General features: G+C 46.9%; 1 protein-coding gene across 1 annotated transcript in view; it reads left to right on the top strand.

Moving 5' to 3' along the window:
* Positions 1-24,641, top strand: part of ATP6V0B (ATPase H+ transporting V0 subunit b) — a 317,011-nt gene that overhangs the window by 151,261 nt on the left and 141,109 nt on the right. The window contains exon 5 of the mRNA XM_069642304.1: positions 4,004-4,073. Coding sequence (XP_069498405.1) covers positions 4,004-4,073 — 70 coding nt within the window. The remainder of the gene's footprint in view (positions 1-4,003; positions 4,074-24,641) is intronic.

A 24,641-nucleotide genomic window follows, 5' to 3' on the forward strand; every position in this document is an offset into this window, starting at 1 on the left:
GGCATACAACCAACTGCTTAAGGACCCTCTCACCCCGCCTGAATCTCAACTCATATCGCCCGCAACACTTGGATCAAAGTCGATTCCAAAACCCAGTGGTTCTCCCTCGGGCCATGTCATCCATGATCAACCAGGGCAACCATCACTGTGTAACCAACCTATTTCTGTGCATGTACATTACTCCAAGCACAGCATTGTCCTATGTAACACCTTGTTTTGCCATTTGACAACTCTATGCACTTAACTCCTGATCCAAGTCATTGCCAGATCATTGCATCCTGCGGTCTGCATGCACCAAAATAACTTGCCGCCATTATGCATGACTATTGATTGTTTGCACCAGTAATACCTTGCCGCCAGGCCTATGCTTGACTATTGATTGTTTGCACTAGAAATACTTTGCCACCAGGCCTTGGCCTAACCTCTGCTCCCTGCTGATTGTATGCATACCATTTCTGTGCTCTCGCCCACCTCTAACATTTAGATGGGGGACGCTGATCCTACATGATTAACCAAGTACCTGACCTTACACATCACATCTGGTGAAGATGGATACAACCCAGTCAGGGAGTCCTGGCTACCATTCTCATCAAAGAATGCAAATGTCCACTTTTCTTCCCAACTCACTCAATATCCCACCTACGCACTTCCTAAGTCTCCTCCATTCTCGCCCTTGCACTCAGCTAAAGGGTCCACCTCTGCACACCACGGCACTCAGCCCCTGCCCATCCATGCCCTCTGCACTAGTTCCCTGAGCAACCAATGACTATCATCACGTACATACCTGCACACCAAAGCGCTTCTGACACACACCCTACCCTTCAGAAACAGCAAGCCTACACCCTCTGTCAAACCTCGGACTCAAAGCACCTACAAGCTAGCTGGGCTAAAACCTCCCCCGAAGACAGAGTCTCTCCCTCAGCCAACAAATTAAAAGAACAGAAAACCCCCACATCTAGCAACATTGCTACCAATGACATTGACTCCTTGATTCACCTGAAAGGAGCGCTTATCAATGCCAGATCACTCTCAGCACATGCTCTAGACATTGCAGACCTCATTACATCCAACCAGTTGGACAACCTTGGCTTCATGCAGCCATCTCCCTAGCCATCCAAGAAGGCTACACTCTCTACAGAAAAGATAGCATGACGTCTAAAGGAGGAGGAGGATTAGATTTCATTGCAAAAAAAAATCATTTGATCTCGGCAGAACACCCATTTCCGTCAGGGGAAGTAATTACGATGAAAATTGCCCTCACACACCTGCACCCTCACTCTCCACTTAGTTTATAGACCCCCCTGTCCCAATTTCTTCCTTTGAAGACATTACTACCCTTCTTGTCTCCAACTCGAAACCCCTATCTAAGATCATCATCATGGATGACTTTAACCCTGGCCTGAATTACCCCCTTGACGCACATGCACCGTGCCTCGCCAGCTCAATGACAGCGCAAGGATTCCAACATCGCATAGCCAACCCCACCCACGAAAAAGGGCACACCTTAGACTGGCTGGAGGACCTACCTGTGCCAAGGACATCCTGGCCAATACCCTCTGTCCATGATCTGACCACAACATCCTCTTCACGATAGCTATAACATTGAAACCGGCCAAACCCACACTACTCACGTCATCAATTCTGTCGGTCAGAAAAACATCAATAAAGATAATTTGCTACCCCTCCTGCACCCATTAACTAATGTTCCACTCCAGCAGTTGGACCCTGCCTCCTTAGTCAGCCTCTACAACACAACCCTTCTAGCAGCTATTGACAAAGTAGCTCCTTTAACCACCTGGAAAGCAAAACCACTGGCACATGCTAACCCCTAGTTTTCAGCTGACTATCAAACCCTACGGGCAGCAAAAAGATCGGCTGAATGCAATTGGGGAAAATGCCATCAGAAAATAAGGCCCACTTCCTTGCCCTATCTAAGGAATATAAAGCAGCCACCATTAAAGCCAAAGGAGATTCATACAATCTTAAGAGTCCAGAATGCCCACTCTAGTTCCAGAGAACTCTTCACCATTCTTCATGAGCTAGAATCACCTGCCCCTACTCCTGAGCACTGCATCAAGGACCAGCAATGGTGCTCGAACATCCAGAATGCACTAGCGGACAAGATTACCCTCCTACAAAATCAAATCGAAAAATGCAACTCTTAAACAGGACCAGATCCAGGAAGATACCCCGCACATTAGGCAGCTAAACACACACAAATGTGCGTTCACGCCTCTGACCACTTCAGAAATCATAAAAATTATCAAAGGACTTAAACCCTCAAGATGCAAAGGTGACATCTGCCCTCCCATCAACAGTTCATTTGCTGCAAGCAAAGTACCAGATGACTGAAAAGAAGCTTGGGTTTTACCTCTTCTAAAAAAAATAAATACATGCTAGACCCAAACTTCCCAAACCATTTCCTCCCCATCACCACTGTGCTATTCCTACTAAAAATATTAGTTGGAGTAGCTTATCTACAGATTCAAAAGTTTTTGAATCAAACAATCTCTTAAATCTGGCTTCTGCCGAGGTCACGGTACGGAATAAGCTTTCTTGAACCTAAATACACAAATTGATCAAATCAAGGACAGAGGGAACCTATGCATCTTCCTGCTTGACCTGTCCGCTGAATTTGATTTGGTCAACCACCATACCTTGTGCCCTCATCTCGAAACAGCTTCCCACTTCTCCCCAGAAGCGATAAATTGGATCAAATAGTTTCTCTCCAACCGCACAAGGAGGCTCTTCTCAGCCTTTGCAGCTGCTACGCTAGCACTTGTCTGCTGCGGTGTACACCAAGGCTTGTGTGCATCACCCACACTATATAATGCCTTTACCAAACTAATCTTGGAAAAACTAGACAATTTGGGTGTCACGTATACTAATTATGCGGACAACACCCAAATACTCCTACCTATCACAGGCTCCTACGACAGACTTGGACACCCTCAACAAAATCTACCTCCTCATCCATGCTTGGATGGCGCAAAATGAGTTATGTCTGAATGATGAGAAGACGGAACTTCTCATCATAGGCAGCAAGTCCAAACTTATCCTCCCACAACAATACAAATCCTTCAGCATTGATGGTAACATTATAGATGTAGCCAGAAATAAAAACCTTAGGCGTCTATATTGACTCAACCCTATCCCTAACAAGACTGGTCAATTCCATTATCTCCTCATCGGCTTACACCTTGAAACTAATTGGAGCTAGCTGACCGTTCCTCACCTGACAGCTGCATTACTCTGGTCAGAGCACTCACCTCTCGAGGATCGACTATTGTAACTCACTCTATGCAGGATCTAATGCCAGAAACCTCAGCAAGCTTCAAGTTATGCAAAACACAATCTGAGCCACTTTAGACATACCCAGACATGAACACATTGCCTCAACACGACACAACATTCACTGGCTCGCAGTAAGACAGAATCAAATTCAAAGTCCTATCACTGACCCATAAATGCCTCTCTAACAAGGCCCCAGCCTACCTCTGCAATCAAATCTCAAAAACCCAATCCAGTAGACCCACCCGATCGTCCCTCATCAGCCTTTTATCCACACCCAGATTCTTGAGACAGAAATCCGGCGGAGTCAGCTTCCCCGGTGATTGCTGCCCAATCTTGGAACACTGCCTCCCTCACTAAGATTGGACACAACCCTTTGGTCCTTCTGGAAAAAAAACTAAAGACCTGTAAATGTCTTCATTGTAAATAATTATGGAAAGCTGCTTACCATAGATGTAACCTGTAACCTTCACTTGACCACCAGAGATCAAGTGGAAATATGTCTGTCTCGTAGGCTGTAGGCGCCTAGATACATCTGGGTTTTGTGTGCTATATAAATGTATAAATAAAATATTGCATTTTCCTCTGGTGTTAGTGGTGGGTCAGAATCGTATGCACACTGTATAGCATTGCCACCAGTCTAGGAGAGGTTACTTGTTTCAAACTGTAATTGTGCGAGCCTTTTAAAACCCACTTTCTTTTCTCTCCTCAGTATTATTTTTTGTGAGGCTGTGGCCATCTATGGAATTATCATGGCTATCGTTATCAGCAACATGGCAGAGGTAGGTTTCACTTGCGCCCCCACTCCACTGCTTGTAAAAACATTTTAATTAAACCTTTTTAAGTCGGACTTGGTTTTTAAATATGAAGATATGAAGGAGCAGCTGATTGAAAGATTGATGGTCTGGGTGGGGGTGGAGGGGTCAGTGGGAGTGGAGGTGTATGGTACTGGGGGCGGATTGTTGTAAAACAAGTATTGTGCAAACCCTCTTCTGATATTGCCCACACACATTTGTGAAATTAGCTACAGTATGGTGGTGATATAGTTCTAGTGCAAAATTCAGAATAGATTTCTGTTTGCCAAGGCTTTGTCTAACTTGGTCTAACTTTTCTTCTCTGGAGTGAACGTCTCCACTCAAAGGACTTCTGGACATGGTTTGCACCATTAGTGGTAGAAGGGAGAGGCAGGCAGAAAGGCACTGAATTACATTTGTCAGTCTAGGCAGGCCTATGATTAAAAATAAAATTGTCTTTTAGAAAAGGCAGTATGTAAGACGCTTTGGTGTGTCGGTCAGGCAGTTTGAGAAAGCCAGTACTGCAATGTGGCAACTGAAGCACTAAGCGTCTCCAACGATATGGAAAAAAGTATGGACAAATGTAGGATGCTCAGGTTGATTGGAACAGGTATACCTCACACATACATGTGTTGGCACCCTATGCCAAGCAGCGCCTCAAATGCCACACTCTGTAAGGCATACCTGGAACCGAAGCGTGGTGGTCGGATGAGATTTTCTGACTGCTCAATGAACACAGCACAAATACCAGCATTGCATGCATTACAATGAATCCCAGAAATGTCTGCATTTGTGATCTGTGTAATAGCTTGTACCACTGGCGGATGTGGCGTGCCATAGCGATTGCATTTCCTATACAGCGCCTTTTCCCTTTTCTGCATCATTTCCCTCGACTGTAAATACCATTGTGCTGGTTATCGAACTTTGGGTAAAGTAAAGGCTACTGTGAGGGATCAAAGGTGTATATATATATACATTCTCCCCAAGGAGGCGCCGCCCCCTCCTTTGAGGCTAGTGAGGTGAGCCTTCTCCACAAGGACCTCACTGGGAGACACTCACCCTTGGGGGACAACGACTCCCTTTCCTGTGAGAAACTCCCTAGACCATCCACCATTTCGAATGGATTGTGTCCTCCAACGTATTCCACATCTTTGACATATAATGTCCACAGCTGTGTACTTCGGAAACATTTTCGGCAGAGGGCATCGATGGCGTCGGGTCGATGTCTCTCGAAGGCCTCCGCCGAGGGCGATGTCACCGGATGTTATAAATAGGACGCACGGCGCCTGTAGCCTCAGTTCCATTTTTTCGCAAATGTGTTTTCTTCGGAGACTCGGCGCACCTCGGTCATTCCTCGTGAATGTCTTCTTCAACCCCTCTGACTCCGCGGTCTGGCTTCAAGACTTGCCGGGACTGCAAGTCTAAGATATCGATTACCGACCTGCATCGTATTTGTTTGTGATGTCTGAGCGAGAGTCATGACACTGACGACTGTTCCAAATGCGAGTTGCTGACTGCTAAGGCCTTGCGGGAGCGTAAGGGGGAAGCTTCAGGTAGGTAGGGTTTCTAAACCCAGTAAGTCCCGGAAAACTTCTAAGCGGATGTCCACAGACGATTCGAGGGGCGACTCTCTGCGTCAGGAGTCCCGGGGATCTCGGTACCGCAGTGGTTCCCGCCATTCGTCCTTGTCTCGGCATTCCAGAAAGCGCTGTCACCGGTCACCTTCCCCTTCCTCGGAGGATGGAGCCGCGAGGAAAGTGGCATGTTCGACTAAGTCCTCGACTCCGGAGGAATGAGCTGCCTTCAGGGAGCAGATGCTGGCGATTTTCCAATCCCAGCGCACAGTTCCATCCACGCCTTCGGAAGAAGCCGGCAAGGAACGGTCTCGCTCCGTGGCTTGCACGCCTTTGGGCTCGGGTCCTCGGCGCGACTCATCGGAAACCTTCGAGGTCCCGTTCGGGCAAGGCTCAGGATGGTCGCACTGGACATGCTTCCAGGTCTCGGTCCTCGTCCCCAGCAAGACTGCAGAAACCTGGTAAGGGCTCTAGGTCGGCGTCGACTCAGTCAGCGCTGTCTGTCGGAGATGGATGTCCAAGCTTTGCCTTTGCACCAGCCCTCGGCGCCATTAATGACGCTGATGCCATCGGTGCTCTCGATGCCGAAGCCTTCGGCGACCTTGGGGCCTTTAGGCTGAAATTTACTGATGAAGATCCCTGCTACTGTGGATCCTCTAAGGAAGGCTACTTCCAAGTCTGAGAGGCTTGTTAAGGACTACAGACCCTCTTCTGTCCGGAGGCAGGACTTTTACCTCCTTCTGGAGGAGGAGGAGGAGGAGTAGGAGTAGGAGGAGTAGGAGGAGGAGGAGGAGGGGTCAGACTTCGATTTTGACCCCGAGCCTGATGTGGCTTCTGTCTTTTCTGGAGACAGTCAATTGGAAGTTGAGGAAATCCCTTCATGATGCCAGTGGCTTGGACTTCTCCTAAGGTGTAATTTGGCAGGCCTGAGCCTGGGGCTCATGCTGAGTCGTTCTACAGGAGACTGATGGCTAGGGTCACAGAGTATCTTGGCTGGTCCAGTCCTCCTGAAGCTTTTGTTCAGGATGCCTTGGCAGATATTTTGGATCAAGGTCCGTCCTCTGACCCGGTGATACATTTTCATTTGACGTTGCAGAAAAGGGTGGGGTCTGCTTGGCAGTCCCCGGAATCTCTTCCGGCAGTTAACAAATCGTTAACTAACAAATACCATCCTTCCGGTAGCGACCCCAGCTACCTTTCCTCAACCCTCTCCTGAGAGTTTGGTTGTTCAGGTGGCTACAGCCACCTCGAGGCAGGCGGTGTAGCCTATCTTCCCTCCTGATAGACACCAAACGCTTCGACGGTTGGGTACGCAAGTTGTTTTCTGCGGGGAGTACGGCGTTTAAGTTGGCCAACTCTGCTTGTGGCTTGGCAAGATTTTCACACTCGGTGGAATTTTTTTCTCTAGCTGCTGAGCATATTCCCAAAGGGGAAGAAAGGGATGGGTTCCTTGCTCTCGTGCAGGATGGCGAGGATGCCATGTGTGACTCCCTTCAGTCGGGTTTGGACACAGCCGACAGCGTTAGCTGGTCCATGGGTGCGAGCACCGTTATACGCAGATTTGCATGGTTGCTGAAGTCTGGTTTTGCTCTGGATGTGCAAGCCTGTCTTTTGAACATGCCCTTTGATGGCACGCATTTGTTTGGCGGCAAGGCTGACGAAAACCTTGAGAGGTTGCAGACCTCAAAAGCTGCAGTGAAATCTTTGAGCGCAGCTTTGCGTCAACCTCCGCCTTTTCGTCCTAGGGGTCAGCAGTGGAGGGGAGGTTCTTTTCTTTACCACTCCTCCTTTGGTAGAATGAGAGGAGCCGCCAGTCAAAGGGGTCAGCGTAGCCGTGGTGGTCTGGGAAATGGGGATGCAGGTGCCGCTCGGGCAACTGCCTCTTGCCTTCAGGCGCTGCCGCAGCCGCTTCAAAACAAGCATGAGGCCATGTCCCATTGTCCGCCGGCTGGGGGCTGACTGTCTCAGCATCTCGAAGAATGGTGAGGTATTACTTCGGATGCATAGGTTCTGGATACAATAGCCCACGGCTACTGCCTTCCCTTCCTACAGCGGCCTCGCCACAATCCACCAGGTAATCTCTTTGAAGCTTCCAGATCCGCTCCTTGTGCAGGAAATGTTGACCCTGAAGAAAGGCGCTATAGAACTGGTGCTTGTAGCGGAGAGGAACAAGGGATGTTATTCCCCATTTGCTTTGATTCCAAAGAAAGACTGGGGATCGAGACTCATCTTGGACTTGATCTGGTTGAACAAACTTCTCAGGAAGGACAAGTTCAAGATGGTCACTCTTTCCAAGTCCTCCAGGCCCTTCAACTTCAGGATTGGTTGGTGTCTGTGCCTACAGGATGCTTACTATCATGTGCCGATTCATCCAAAGCACAGAAAGTACCTGAGGTTTGCGGCTGGCGACTCACACTCTCAGTTACGTGTCCTGCCATTCAGGTTGACCTCCGCCCGAGGGTCTTCACCAAGCTAATGGTGTTGGTGACAGCGTATCTCAGGCGAAAGGGGGGGGGGTTTCACGTCTACCCCCTACCTGGACAACTGGCTGATGTGTGCGCGTTCTCCCGAGCAAGCGATAGATCATCTCAGTCTCATCTGCCGCTCCCTCCGCAAGCTTGGCTTCTCCCTAAATTTCGAGAAGTCGCATCTGACACCTTCCCAACAGCTTCAGTAGATGGGGGGGCTGTGTTGGACATGTCCTTGGACAGATGATGGACAGGTTTCAACATGCCCAGAGTCTCCCGGCTTTCGAATTCTTAAGGTTGCTCGGCCTCATGGCATCTTGCATTTTTCTGGTGCCAGAGGCCAGACTGAGGATGGGATCCCTGCAATGGGTTCTCAAGATGCAGTGGTCACAATTCTCGGGCAAGATGTCTGATCCCATTCAGATTCCACTCTCGGTCTCACAGGATCTGCTGTGATTGGCCAACGAGGGGAACCATGACGACTGGGGAACCGTTTTGGCAACCGTGGCCGGAGTTGACGGTTGTAAATGACGCTTCCCTCACAGGAAGGGGAGCTCATGCCGAAGATTTGACTGCCAGCGGTCGTTGGTCTCTGTCGGAGTCCAAACTCCACATCAACCTGTTAGAGCTGAGGGCCATCAGGCTGGCTGTGAAGGCTTTTCCGCCGTCTGTGCGGGGGGGGGAAGAGTGTCCTGATCATGACGGACAATACAGTGGCCATGTTTTACCTCAACAAAAAAGGGGTGTGGTAGGGTCACTCCTGTTGTGCAGAGAGGCAATGCAGCTCTGGTTCTCGGGCAATCCAGCAGGGAATATCACTCTCGGCAGTTCATCTGGCCGGCGAGGAGAATATGGCGGCGGACGCTCTGAGCAGGCAGAGCAGTCTCTTACGAGTGGGAGTTGGCTCAGGAAGTCCTTTTGGAGATTTTAGCCCTTTGGAGAACCCCACAAGTGAATCTATTCGCAACCAGTGCCAACGGGAAGTGCGAGAGATTCTGCTCCAGGGAATTTCCTCTGAGAGGAGCCTTAGACTCCTTTGTTGTGGATTGGTCATTCCCACTTCTGTACGCGTTTCCTCCGGTCCCAGTCATTCCTCAAGTGTTAAGGAGGTTGCAGAGGTTCAGATCCCACATGATCCTCATTCCTCCGGATTTGGCCAGGAAAGCGTGGTACCTGGACCTTCTAGAAATGTCCATCTGCCCTCCAAGCCATATTCCGTACCGAGAGGATCTGTGCTCTCTTGTGGGTGGGTGGGAGGAGGAAGAAGGGTGGAGGGAGGAGGGAGGGGGGGTCAGGTTCTCCATCCAGAGGTCAGGACTCTGTCACGCTTGGTATCTGAAAGGTTGAGGTATAAGGAATGGGACCTCCCGGATGACGTGATGGAGGTGTTGCTTTCGGTCAGGCAGCCAGCAACAAAATCCCTGTACCGTTGGCATAAGTTTTGCGACTGGTGCAGAGGACAAAATGTTGATACTTTTCAGTGTTTCATTCCCATGGTTCATTCTTGCTTTATTTGGGCCCACCGGGGCCTTCAAGTAGGTACCATTAAGGGTTACCTGGCGGCGCTATCTATCTTCAAGCGCTCGCCTGAAGAAAGTTCTTATTTTAAGATTCCTTTGATTTCTTAAAGGACTCACTAATGTGTTCCCGCCATCCCCGTTCCAGGTGCCGGTTTGGGATTTGAATTTGGTCTTTAAATTACTGATGGGTGCTCCATTTGAACCTTTGAACTCTTGTCCTTTGAGACTGTCTTTCAAGACGGTGTTCTTGGTTGCGTTTACTTCCGCTCGCAGATTGAGTGAATTTCAGGCACTTTCATCTAAGCCGCCCTTTACTGTGTTCCACAAGGATAGGGTTGTACCGAGGGTACATCCTTCCTTTCTACCTAATGTAGTGTCTGAATTTCATTTAAGCCAGAAAGTGGTTCTTCCGTCTTTCTATCCTCCCCTTCCTCCTCTTCATCCTGGTAAGGAAGAGGAGCGACTCCATAGGTTGGACCCTAGGAGAGCTCTGAGCTTTTATATTTCTAGGATGTCCAGGGTCAGAGTAGATGATCAACTCTTTGTGGGGTATGCTGAAAACCGATTGGGCCAGGCTGTTACCAACGCAACTTGTCCAGGTGGATTATCCTCACCATTACGGAATGTTACTGATTGGTGGGCAAGGGCCCTCCTGAAGGGTTGCGTGCACCTTCCACTGATGGGTGTGGCTACTTCGACAGCCCTGCAGCGGGGAGTTCCTATTAGGAATATTTGACGCAGCCACATGGGCTTCTATCCACACCTTTGTCAAACATTACTCTCTGGATACGCTCCATGGTCAAGATATGGCCTTTGGTAAGGCGGTTCTTTATTCTGCCATCTAATTGGGTATGCTAAATTCTTTTCCCCTCAATTTTCTGGTACTGCTTTGGGAGTAACAAAGATGTGGAATACGTTGGAGGACACAATCCATTCGAAGAACAAGTTACTTATCAACTGGTAATTTTCTTTCGGCTGGATGTTCCTCCAACTTATTCCTCATTGTCGTCCCACCCTGCCCCTCTGGAGAATTTCCTATGCTATTGCAGCTTACGTTCCCTTGAGGCTATGTGCAGTCAAGCTGGCATTGGATATGTGCATGCCGTACGTTATGGAGGAAAAAACATAAACTGAGGCTACGGGTGCTGTGCGACCTATTTATAACATCCAGTGACATAGCCCTTGACGGAGGCCTTTTAGGAACATCGACTCGACGCAGGACACCCTCTGCCGAAAGTTTCCGAAGTACACAGCTGTGGGCATTACATGTCAAAGATGTGGAATATATTGGAGGAACATCCAGTCGAAAGAACGTTACCAGTTGGTAAGTAACTTGTTCATCTGGGACTATCCAGTGTGAAGAACATTATAAAATCTAGAGATTTGGCTGAAGACCAAACTGAAATACAGGAATGTGTACAAAGAAAAGGATCTGTCTCTTTAAGGAGAGACATACATATAACTGAGGTGAGTAGGCTGAGGATGGAGAGCACGCTGAGGAGAGGCGAAGCACAGAGAAAAGCGTGTAAGCAGGGGAATCACCTGACGGCATGACTCCTGGAGGCGCAGTCGAGGAGAGTTGTGGAGCTCATGACTTTGAGAGAAGTCCAAAATGCCAGAGGGAAACTCTGGAGACCCCACGTTTTTGGGCACAGAGCATGACGTTCTAATCACGATGTTGGCATGACCTCAACGACACCATGGTGGGCCATTCGCCTGTCAAAAAGCGCTGAAACCACCCATCTGGGAAGTCAACGAGACACCCTGCTACCCGCACTGATAGTCTGTCTCAAAGAAAGATGGACTCTGGGCAGGACAGCGACAACATTGAGAAGCACGAGATCCAAAGAGAAAACAAGAGAAAACAAGAGAACCCATGCGAGTGCCAGGCCCGTTAGCATTCCCCTGCAGATGCAGGGGGAACAGGCGAACCGGGAAGCCTCCGGGGCATCGGTATGGATAAGGAGAAACCCGCCCCAGTGAAAGTAATAAAATACTGAATATAAAGCCATTTAAGTGGAACTGTTAATGCTTGAATAAGCTTAAAATAGAAGTCTTTGAGAACTGAGCACAAATACCCTGGAAAGAGGGGAAAGTATCTCATGGGTGACAAAGTAAAGTGGAGCAAACTAGAGATAATTATATGAACGTGAAGTGAAATCATGTAAATCAGATCGGAGGAGGGATAATCCAACTGCGCAAACCCAGGTGAGGAGGCGTGCGGGGGGATAAAAGCGAAGTGTATTGTGAAGGAAGTTTCTTGAACTTATCAAGAAAGTGGCTAGAGACTATTTAAATATATACTAAAGGGAATATTGGAGTAAAGAAGAGACTTTGCCATAAGACAACCAGGAGAGGTGAGATATTCTCCTGGTCTATGTTAAGTTAGTGTAGATGGTGGAAGGGTCAGTTAGAACTAGTTTTGCACTATGGACGTATTCTTTTGGAACTTTTTGATGACTGAAGAGCTCCTTAAGTTACTTTCTTAGGCAGGCACGCCCCTCTAGTAATAGGGAAAGATGGACTGTGTCCTTAATATTGGAATAAACACCAGTAATAATATCCCTCAAGTGTCCGCCTCTTTCTTCCTACCTGCCAGACTAGCTTTTATCCTTTAACACTTTTTTTGAATTTTGATCCCTGTTTTCTATAGCTGTGTTGCACTCCTCTGGTAATGCTTCTTACCCAATCTGTCACTCACACCTATCCCATTGCACCCTGTCACTTCTGCCATCTGCAGCTGTCGTCCCTTGCCAGAAAAAATACACTTACTGAATAATTTCCATATATTTTTATGTGAAGTGAAAGGATTTGCACATGCAGAGCTTTAATTTTGGAAGTGCAAAATGTCTATGCATATTGCTCACTTGGTAAAGGAAAATTTTGTTTATTACCATCCCATGCAACTGAACTGTAAAAGCAATTAAATTGAAATATTAGCGTTGTGTAGGCAAAACATTAGCCATGCCTCACCAGCATGCCATGATCTTTACTGTGTATCTGCCTAGATTGAAAAAAGTTGTCCCCTCATGCCGGCTTTAAGGCGATTTGCTAAAGTGGGCACCTATTCCTTGCTTGCACCACTAACTCATTTCACCTAGTCTACTGGGCAAAACACCAAAAAACCGCGTTATCAAATCGCTATAGGAGCTGCCTTTTGCTATTACAAACTGGGCCAGCAGCATGGCATCCTGGAAATTCAGGAACCCAATTTGCTCCACGGGCAAGCATGCCTTGAAGTAATGGGCCACCTTTCGCGAGACAGCGCTCAACTCAATAAACATTGCTAGCTCCCCTTTGGACAGGCTCCAAGGAGGTTCCAAGGTAAATCGGAGGCAGGCCCGATGCATCTGTGCCACCACACAGTATTGCAGGAGCAAGCAGTGCTGTATATGTTAGCTACAGTAGGGATACTCCTAAATATTTAAGGGTCTAAAATGTTTGCTTTGTTCTGTATCAATGAGGCCGTCTTGATCATTGCCCAAGACTCTTAAGCCCACAAAACACCAATACTTCCTTTTTTAATACTAATGGGATTTCTAGGTCCCAAAAAATAATTTGTTACTCATAAAAGACCATTCAGCAAGTTATATTAATAAAACATGAACTGAGTCAAATGCCACATAATGAGGCATTTGGAGGTTCTATCGAAGGAATTTTGGTTGGCTTTAGCGACAAATGGCACATTTTTAAAGCACCTTGCCAACTAATATTTTTAATACATGAAAGGATGACAATATCCACTTTGGGGGAGATTTTGGAGCTCTAAAACAAGGAATAATTGTGATGAAAGTATGCCAAAATATGAACTAATGAAAAAACGTGATTGGATTTAACTTCGGACCCTTTTAGAAAATGATTGTGTATTTCAAGGCGAATCGGGCTAGTGCCATCCATATGAGGAATTAACAACTTTGTTACACTGCGCTGTCTTGGACGATAGGTCAGAAGTAAAGTACTTGCCTGACAGTGGTCGGGTACATTTAATGCTGAATCTTTATTTAAAGTGCTAACTAGTCACCACCACAAAAAACAGTTCTAAATCCAAACCATTGTACCTTTTTTGTCAATGCTTATTTTTCATTATTTATCTCCCTCTTTGAAGTGGGCTAAATATATTTACTTTTGTTGGTAGTTGCTCCCCCTTACCTTGACACCAACCTTCTGCCTTAATCCTGAAGTTGCTATTAAAATGAATACGGTTTCAAAGGGTCAGCAGTAAAGCTCTAAATTCATCAATAAGATCCATCTGCTCCGTCGCTGCAATGCCTGACTTTGCAGCCAAGGCGAGCCCTTGGGGGAGGGGAGGTGACACAGCAAATGTTCTAAAGAGCTACAAGTAGCCAGCAGGCTGCATAATGAGTATATTATGGTTTATTGCATGCCACACGCACGCTGACGGAGCAAGTGTGCTATGTCTATCCATGCACTGATTTACCTGGAAAGCAATGCTTTGTTAGTGAAGGCGTTGCAAGACTCGGCCTTACTATACACACCAAGGCTGATTTAAGGTTGGGCAGCCCCAAAAACCCTCATTGGCCAAACCGAGGAATCCCACCCAACAAATGACTCTCCCTTTTTCTTTTTTGGATGCGATTGAGGAGCCCTATGTGGATTCTGGCACCGTGAGCAGCTTCAGTCCATGTCTGTGATGTCTGCTTCTGGTATTCCTGCATTGATTCAGGCAAGTTCTTTGGCAGAAAAATCGTTTGGGAGTGATGGCAAGTCCCTTTTTATGCACACTCCAGAATAAAGACAACCTGCTAGGAAAATAGGCCAGGAGATAGCCTTGTAAGGATAACTAGGTTTAATGTACAGCATACAAATATCAGTTACAAACGGGGGCTTCAAAACACCACACACGTCATAATATACAGTACTAATGGGTGCCATTGATTGGAGGCACCCTACACCTAAGCCTACTCCATAGGGGATGCCATGCAGTAATTGGTTAGTTCTCTTTTTCTGTCAATTTGGATCCACGGCGGTCAGTCATCCTCGCAGTGAAGGTCTGGTCACACATTAATACATTGTTCCTTTCTAAACTTAACATGCTAATGGTAACTCATTGTGGCAGGCATCTGGGGGACACAGGAAATTACGCCAGGGGGAAGGGAGGATAGAATACAGTCATGCTGATCCACGCATTCAGGGCCTCATTGATACTGCAGTACCCGCACTCAAGGTCTCCACCCAGTGTTTTGATCTTTAATGTATTCCTCCCTGTATCTTGTGTTACAAGGAATATATTTTAATGCTTGAAAGAAATACAGCCGCGCATACTTGAATCTTCAGGGGGCTCGGGGACACTTGATTTGTGTTGAGACAGGGGGGTTGCTTGCTTATCGGGGAATGAAAAGGTGTGGGAGTCAGGTCAGTGGTGTGGGGTTGGCTCCGGGCGCGGTGGGAGTTGAGGCCTAATGCAAGGCATAAATTAGTTTTAAAAAATTGATTAGCAGAATTTGCTAATTAAAATATTTTTGATTAGCAAATAAACCTATTTGATTAGCAATTTTGTACTCCCATTTTAAATGCCACCAGAAGTTAGTTTTACCCCAAGACATACAATTAGCAAGAATACAGCATTTCTATGTACCTCTGAAGTTATACATTCGTGCAATGAGTGTAAAATGTAAAGGTTCACTGCATGAATGGACTACATAAATAAATCTGATAAAAAAAGCTCTGTATACATTTTTCAGTTCAACGCTCTGTGCAGAGTGATGGGCTCAATCAAATCCAGTGACCTGACGGCTACATGACTTTGCCCTCCACTCTGGCCGGGACAGACCTTTGGTGAACCACCAGTGAAGGCAGGTGGCAGAGCGTGCCACCATCGCACATCATCTGCATATCAGACTGAGGAGGTTATCGGTCTCCATGTTGTTCAGTTATTTATCTTGCACTGCAGGAATAAATATGTATTGCCCGGGCTGCTGCTACAGAGCAGTGACAAACGTTGCCTACCAGCTCTGTGTGATTACCTTCTGTGGAGGTAGGTAATTGGTGTTAACTTACTTTCAGAATTATACATTTTTAACATTTGAACATCTTTCCATCTTGTGCTGTTGGGTGGGTTGTGTATTTTAGAACGCTCCACTGGTGCCAACAATGTATGTTTTGTATTTTCCTGTGATGTAATTGTTATGCAAAGCATTAGTTTTGAAACTTGAAAAATCCTACATCTTTTTGGCCACCAAATGTTGGCAAGTATGCTGCAGGCCTGGGTGCTCGGAGATGGGCAGAAATAATATTTCTCCCGTCCGTTCGGGCGAGAGAAATATTATTTCCAGCCACTTTCTAAGCACCCAGGCCTGCAGTAATAACATAGCCGGCTTGCAGAGAGCATTTCTTTTCAGTCTCGTGATTAAAGCTTTAATCACGAGACTGAAAGAAAATTCAAAATGGCCTCTGCAAGCAGGCTACGTTATTACTGCTGGCCTGGGTGCTTGGAAAGTAGCAGTAAATCTCCTGCCCGTACGGGCAGGAGAAATATTATTCACTGCCACTTTCTAAGCACCCAAGCCTGCAGTAATAACATAGCCTGCTTGCAGAGGGCATTTTGAATTTTCTTTCAGTCTCGTGATTAAAGCGCTTGTGGCACTTTTAAGCATAAGACTGAAAAAGTTAAAAATGCCCTCTGCAAGCAAGCCACGTTATTACTGTAGGCCTGGGTGCTTGGAAAGTGGCAGAAATATTTCTCCCGTCCGTTCGGGCGGGAGAAATATTATTTCCAGGTGGTGAGTGGAGCTGGGGTTCTCCTGCTGAAGTCTTCTCTGCATGACTTCGATGCCGCTCCCGGGCTGGGCTTATACATCGATAACAATGTATTTAGCCCAGCCCGGGAGCTGCTGCCTGCACACTGTCAGTGCACTGAGTGCAGAGTTTAAATAAACAGGCACAGTAATCTGTGCCTTTTAAACCCTGCGCTCGGTGCCATAAATCATATCGCAGTTTCTGCGACATATTACATTTGAAACGCAAACCAGCGGCATCGTATCGCAAATTGCAATGCGATACCGCTTATTTTATGCCTTGTAATGGAAGTTTGGTGGAGATGAATAGGTGCAGTGCGCAGCCTGGTGTTGTCTCACGCTCTTGCATGGCGCATTCTTTTGAAAGATACTAAATATTCACAACACTAGAGGAATGAGGGGGAAGTGGACTTCTGTGGGAACGGGGCTCAGCAGAATCCGTCTGTTTTGCAGGAATCAGTCCTAATGAACAGAGAACCTGAATAGCGCAAGCCTCCAGCTTATCCCTTTTGAGCCTAATACAAAATGGAGTCGAGGGCCATTGGTTTTGTAAGTGCTACAGTGCCTCTGTATGTTAGTGCTGATTACTCCCCCCCCCCCCCCCTGTAGGTTGTATCACCTCATATGGTGTTCGCCTTACTTGGAAGTGCCTAGGGGATGGGGGGGATAGGCTCATCTCAATCCCAACAGGAGCCTATATAAAGAACCAGCAACTTCCTGTTGTCTTTGTGGGTTTTGTTTGGCTGCAGAAAGGCGAGGCAGGGCTGATCCACCCCAGCAGTTGGAATAAGGTTTTTGAGAAGTTGGACAGGAATTTTCTTTTCTTTAGGGTGAATTGATGTTTTGTTATCTTGGAATACTTTTTTGTTTTCTTATTCTGTGTGCCTTGAACTTGTGCAGTTCATTTTGTTTGTTAGGGAACATTGTTTTGTTGTGAAACTGAATACTTTATTTGATTTGAGAAATTTTTAAGATGTTTTTCTTCAAAATTCTGGCTTTTTTTGGGGGGGGGGCACATCTATTTTATTTTGTTTGAGAGAAATTGGAACAAAGGCTTAATTTGTTTCGAATAACCTATTACTTTTTGTTGTTGGGGCGCCGGGGGGAAATGGCAGGGATTCAGCAGGACAATTCTGGTGTGGGGATGTCTGTGCAGGAGGTATCCAGCAATCATTGGGTACACACGCCGTTCTGAATTACCTGCCTACTGAACTACCTGCAGCACTGGGATGTGTATTACCAGTCCATCTCTCCCATTCAGAAATGATGTTCAAACTGTAGTACAAGGTCTACTCGGGAACGCTCATATGCAGACTGCATTGTAGTCTGAAGCAGAGTCTTGTCCCAGTGATGTGTAGGTCCTGATCACGTACTGATGGTGGTTACCTATCCAGACAAGGCCAGGCCAACCCTAGATGCCATTTCTGGGAATGTTGGAGACTGTCATGTCCAGGGACAATGTTGCATGGCAGACTGGAGAATTGGTGCATCGGGCAGTAATGGTGAGTGTATATGCATCATTTTGAGAAGCGACACATCACTCGGAGAATGTTTAAAAATCCAGACACTTTTGAATTGATGGCGTGGCATAGGGGGGACATTGTCAATTTTTGTTTGTGTATTCCTCCCTCAAAAATAAATAAATCTGCAAAAATTCTAAAAACGGTTACATATATCAGATGTTCAGTAATCAAAATGTATTGTGCATAACTGTTCACCTGTATAATGTAACCTTTTCCAAAGCAACATTTGTAAGCCAATGTTTAAATTCGACAAATGGTCTTTTTGCACAACTATATTACATACATAATTCAAAAGAGAGAATACATGTTAACCTAAAAATGGAATGACAATTATAAATATTAAACTAACTTACTGCTGACTACAAAGAACAGTGTTCTAGTTTGCACGTCATGTGAAAATGGTCAAATGTAATTGAAGGTAAAAACCTTGCTTTTTCGTGGAGAAGCAGTTCTCATGTCCACAGATCGGCAATGGCAGAACAATAGATGGCTTAAATGACTAACCTGTTATTAACCTAGCAGGAAACACACATGCCATTCAGAACACATGCTTATCTTAAAGAAATACAAGAAAATGAAGCATTTGCAATACATTTTTCAGATTTCTAAAATGTAGGAACAGTGTGTATGTGCTTTGCCTGGTCTGTTGCCAATTTATAGATGCCTTGTTTTCAGGACTCCATACGTCAAAAAGTTCCAGTAGGCATTTGACCCTTTGGACTTGTGGCTCGGCCATAACATTCCTTCGAGGGGATTGGGTCCTCCAACGTATTTCATATCTATGACAGTATTCGCCACAGCCGTGCTGCTTTGGAAAATCTTTGTGTCCTGCATCAATGACGTCGATATGCTGTCCTCGAGGGCCTCCGTCGAGCTGACGTCACCGGATGTTATAAGTAGGACGCCCGTAGCCTCAGTTCTGTTTTTTCCGCGACCGTGTTCGCTTTGGAGATCTCGGCGTGCCTCCGTTCTACTGAATCCTGTTCTTTCGGTTCTTTGAACCTGTTTGAGTATTGAAATGATGTCTTTGGCTTCTTCCACCCCGTGGACAGGTTTTAAGAAGTGTCGGGTGTGCGGGTCCAAGATGTCGTTGACTAACACGCACAACGCTTGCCTCTGGTGCCTCGAGGAGGACCACGATACGGATGACTGTGTCGACTGCCAGTCGCTTACATCGGAGGCCTTGCAGGAGCGTAAGAAGTTGTCGGTGGCCAAGCTCTGGAAGTCGCGATCCACTGGACTTCTGCGGACGAGTCGAGGGGGCGACTCTCTGCATCGTCGTCGTCGTTGTGAGTCCGGGGGGGTGTCGGTCGCACCATTCCTCTGCCTCTTCGAGGCACTCAAGGAAGCGCTGTCACAGGTCACCTTCCCCGTCCTCATCCGAGGACTCCGCCCGTCGGCGGGTTGCTTGTCCCAACAAGCATTCCACTCCTGAGGAATGGGATTCCTTCCGAAAGGAGATGATAGCGATATTTACAATTGCAGGGCTCCGGTCCGTCCGCGCCGTCGAAGGACGCCGGCCATGACCGTGCTAGAGATACTGCTCGTACGCCTTCGGGCTCGAGCGGTCGTCGCGACCACCGGGCACCTTTGAGTTCCCGGTCGGACAAGGATGGTCGCTCTAGACATTCCCATTCCAGGTCCCGGTCCTAGACGCCCTCGAGACCGCGTGAGCCTGTGAAGTCTTTGAGGAAGACATTGACGCCTGCGGTACCTCCGAGGAAGTAGTTTGTCCCTTTTTTTCGTCCCCTTTTTCCGACCTCTGGATTTTATTTCTGAGGGGGGTGAGGGATCTGAGGAAGGTTTGGTGCCTGAGGAGGTGCCTGACTAGATTTTGTCTGGCCACAGCCCGATTGAAGACCTACGCCGGTCACTGCACAACGCCAGTGGTCTAGACACCTCTCCAGAGGTGGAGTTCTGTCGGCCTGAGCCTGGCACCCATGCCGAGTCCTCGTACCGGCGCCTTATGTCGAGGGTCACGGATTACTTGGGGTGGTCTGCGCCACCTGTGGATTTTCTGCAGGATGACCTGACGGACATCCTCGACCAAGGACCTCCAACTAACCCGGTACTGCCATTCCATATGGCTTTGCAAAGAAGGGTGGCTGCAGCTTGGACTGCTCCGGAGAGTCTCCCGGCAGTGAGCAAGTCTTTGCCGCAAAAATACCGTCCAGCCAGTAGTGACCCCTGTTACTTGACCACGCACCGCACTCCGGAGAGTTAGGTGGTGCAGGCGGCCATGGCCCCAGCAAAGCTGGAGTCGTACCCTACCATCCCTCCTGATGGGAACGACAAGTGTTTTGATGGCTGGGAGAAGAAAGTGTTTTCTTCAGGGGGTATGGCTTTACAGGCAGCCAACTCCGTGTGTACCTTGTCACGTTTCACGCACGCTCTGTGGAACTGTATTACATTGGCGGCTGAACATATTCCCGAAGGGGAGGAACGGAATGGGTTACTTGCTATCGTACAGGATGGCAAGGTTGCTATGTGAGAGTCTGTTCAGTCGGGTCTGGACATGGCGGATTGTGTCTGCCGGTCCATGGTGGCGAGCTCCGTAATACGCAGGTTCGCTTGGTTGCGGAAGTCGGGGTTTGCTCCTGATGTGCAAGCCCGCTCCTCAACATGCCCTTTGATGGTGAACATCTTTTTGGCAGCAAGGCTGACGAGAGCGTTGAGAGGTTCCATACCTCTAAAGATGCAGCAAAGTCATTGAGCGCTTCAGTTCACCAACCTCCACCTTTTCGTCCTAGGGGACAGCAATGGAGGGGAGGTTCCTTTTGATATTACTCATCCTTTAGTAAATCGAGAGGAGCTGCAAGTCAAAGGGGCCACCGTAGGAGTGCCAGAGGTGGAAAACGGGGTACTCGAGGTGCCAAGGGCACTCGGACAGTTGCCTCTTTGCCCTCCGGCACTGCCGCAGCCACTTCAGCTCAGTCGTGAGGCCATGTCCCATGGTTCGCCGGTTGGGGGAAGGCTGGCGCGCAGCATCTTGTAGAGTGGCGTGCCAGTACTTCAGATGTGTGGGTTCTGGAGATTATAGCCCACGGCTACTATCTTCCTTTCCGGCAGAGGCCTCACGTCAATCCACCAGGGAATCTCTCTTTGAAGTGGCCGAAGTGCACAGGAAATTCAGTCCCTGCTGGAGAAAGGTGCCATAGAACTGGTGCCCGTAGCGGAGAAGAACAAGGGATGGTATTCCCCTTATTTTTTGATTTCAAAGAAAGACTGGGGATTGAGACCCATCATGGACTTGCGCGGTTTGAACAAGCTCCTCAGGAAGGGCAAGTTGAAGATGGTTACTCTTTCTCAAATCCTCCAGGCCCTTCAACTTCAGGACTGGTTGGTGTCTCTCGACCTCAAGGATGCTTACTTTCATGTGCCGATCCATCCCAAGCACAAGAAGTACCTGAGGTTCGCGGTTAGACTCGCACTTTCAGTTTCGGGTCCTGCCGTTCGGATTGACCTCCGCCCCGAGGGGTCTTCAGCAAGCTCATGGTGGTGGTGGCAGCGTATCTCAGGAAAGGGGGGATTCACATCTACCCCTACCTGGACGATTGGTTGATCAGGGCGCGCTCTCCCGAGCAAGTCCTGGCTCATATGTCAGTCATCTGCCACTGCCTTCACAAGCTGGGCTTCTCCCTCAACTTGAAGTCCCATTTGACGCCGACACAGCGGCTCCAGTACATTGGGGCAGTGCTTGACAGATCCCTGGGGCAGTGTTTTCCTCCCCAGGTGAGGGCTCATCACATTCAGCAGATGGTGCACAAGTTTCAACACGCCCAGAGTCTCCCGGCGTTCGAGTTCTTGAGGTTGCTCGGCCTCTTGGCATCCTACATTCTTCTGGTGCCAGAGGCCAGGTTGCGGATGAGATCTCTGCAGTGGGCCCTCAAGATGCAGTGGTCTCAGTCCTCCGGCAGGATGACAGACCCCATTCAGGTGCCGCCCTCAGTCGCCCAGGACCACCTGTAGTGGGCCGTCGAAGGCAATCTGATGAAGGGGGCTCTGTTTTTGCTACCCTGGCCGGAGGTGACTATCATGGGGAAAGAAATTATGTAACAGTCAGAGGGATTAAAAACAGATACAGAGCGGCTATTAAAGCCAAAAGAAGAGCAAAAAAATGTGAAGACCATATGTGAAGGGAATACTCGTGACATCTGGTCCCTGTTGAATGAGGCACGTGATCCACAAAAGGGGACACTGACCAATCCCATCGAAACCAGAGTCTGGGAAAAGTTCTTGGAAAACCGGAAGGCGGAGGACAATAACTTACCAGTATTGGATAGTCCTCCAACAGTAGCTCTGTTTGATATATCATATGAATCTATTTTTAATCAAATAAGAGATAAAATCATCACAAGCACCAGGACCTAATGGACTATCCAATATTGTTATTAAATCGCATCCCGCCTTTTGGGCCAGCATATTGAGTACATTATTCGAGAATATTCTAAAATCTGGTAAAATACCTAGTTCTTGGCAAAAGGCAATATTGATCCCTGTGATTAAAAAGGGAAATAGACTTGACCCTAGTAATTACAGATTGCTCTCAATGCTAGATGCCACAGGGAAAATATTTGCCTCATTATTATTAAAAGAACTACAAACATGGGCTGAGGATTCTGGTGTATTGTCCAAATTCCAGAGTGGGTTTAGACAGGGTTATTCGACCTCCCAAAATATTATGATCATGGCTATCCTACGAACTAGAGCCTTAAGAACGGGGGCCCCTCCTCTATATGCTTTATACATAGACTTTGTGGCAGCCTTTGAATCTATTCCCAGAAGCAGTCTATGGTGGAAATGAAATCTAATGGGCTGTCCGAAAGATCTTCTATACTATCTGAGACTACTACATCAAAATAATACAGTAAAATTGAAACTAGATCAAAAAGGGCACACGACTGCTAACATCACACAAAATAAGGGTGTTAAGCAAGGCTGTGTTACAGCGCCCCTAATATACAATCTATATGTGTTTGGCATTCCCGAAGTAATAGCCGCTGTAAACAATTGCCCGCCCAAAATTGGCAAAGCCTCCTGCCCTGTCCTGGCTTATGCCGACGATCTGGTGATTTTCGACTATACCATCAGTGGAATACGCAGATCTGCGGCGGCCCTCTGGGAGTATGCAGAGGTGAATGACCTGAGCATTAATTCGGGGAAAACAAAGGTTATGAGATACACAAAAAAGAGAGTATATCGTGTATCACTTAAGGTAGGTTTGGTGAATATTACCTACGTTCCCCAATATCGGTACTTGGGTATAGACTTTGAAACAACTGGCGATTATGTGGCCTGTAAACAGGTGCTCGTAATTAGAGCGGCCCAATTGACGGCCCTGTTCCACAGGTTCACCATTAAGCAATGTGGTTTTACGCTGTGGGGTATTCGGCAGCTGTATATACAGGCTTTCTCTCCGGCCATAATCTATAGCTTAGAATCCCTATCGGAGATGGATCTAGGCTGGCTACAGGTGATCGAAGGGAAATTTTGGCGTAGTATCCTCGGCCTTGCCCCTTGTATACCAATAGCTATAATAAGATTAGAATTGGGCTTGATTTCTCTTAAGGCACTCGTACTGAAGAAGCGAGCATCAATCTATTTAAAAATGACTCGTGATACCAGTAATGGACTACTAACAGCAGTCCATCAAGAAATGGCCAGGGAGAAATCGAGTACCACAACTATTGACCAAATGACTACATTGTATTCTGAAATTGGGTGGCAAAACAAGCAGGGGGGGTTACTCAGAGAAAGCTCAAAGGGCTCTGTATAAATGTATAGATCTCTGGGACTGGATTGAAAATTTTGAGCATCTAGGGAAGTTGAGAAGCTACAAATTCGTTCAACATAGACTTTATTATTTTAAGAAACCACAGAGATACCTCAACATATGTCCATCAATCAGACTTCGACGGTTTATCTTGTTACTTAGATTGGATCAACTGCCTACGCTGACTGTTACGGGAAGAAAGGCCAAGATAGCTATTACTTTGCGATCATGCCGTTTATGTAAAGTACTAGATTTGTTGGAAACGGCAAAGCATCTCCTAACTGAATGCACCGAGATGGCCAGCACATTCAAACCCCTGTTGTATAAATATGTCTTTGAAAAAAAGTATATTAAGGATGATCTTTTTTGGAATCATTGTATTAATTCTAACAGCATGCATTTGTTGACAGCATTGTATACTATCTGGCTGAGGATTGAAGTCAGACTGGACATAACACTCTCTAAATAATGGCAGGGGCAGAACAATTGTATATTAATATCTGTATTATAGATAACTGTATGGTCTATATTGGATTCATGAAGATGATATTTCATGTTTGTTTTTTACTGTATATTCTAATTTTATGATATTTATTTCTTTTGCTTTGTGTAAAGTTTATAATTTAAACTATATCACAATAAATAAATAAAAGAATGGAAGAAGTACACAATTCATTATTGGTGTTTATTTATTTGTAATGCGCGCCAGACCAAGGTTTGCCAGGGTGCAGAGGATACATGAATTTATTTCAGCTTAGGGTTACACAGTTATCATACAGTCAAGAGGACAAGTGAAGGGTATATGCATACAGTAGGCATAAACAGGATAGCATTACATCATTACCGAGAGAAGTTCAACAACAAATGGGCATAATAGGGTCTATTTACAGTGCAAGAATAGTTGAGATAGTGCGACATTGATTAAAGTGCATTAGTGGTCATT

This window comes from Ambystoma mexicanum, chromosome 1q, assembly GCF_040938575.1.
Source record: "Ambystoma mexicanum isolate Mex_15411 chromosome 1q, UKY_AmexF1_1, whole genome shotgun sequence".
NCBI classification, from domain to species: domain Eukaryota; kingdom Metazoa; phylum Chordata; class Amphibia; order Caudata; family Ambystomatidae; genus Ambystoma; species Ambystoma mexicanum.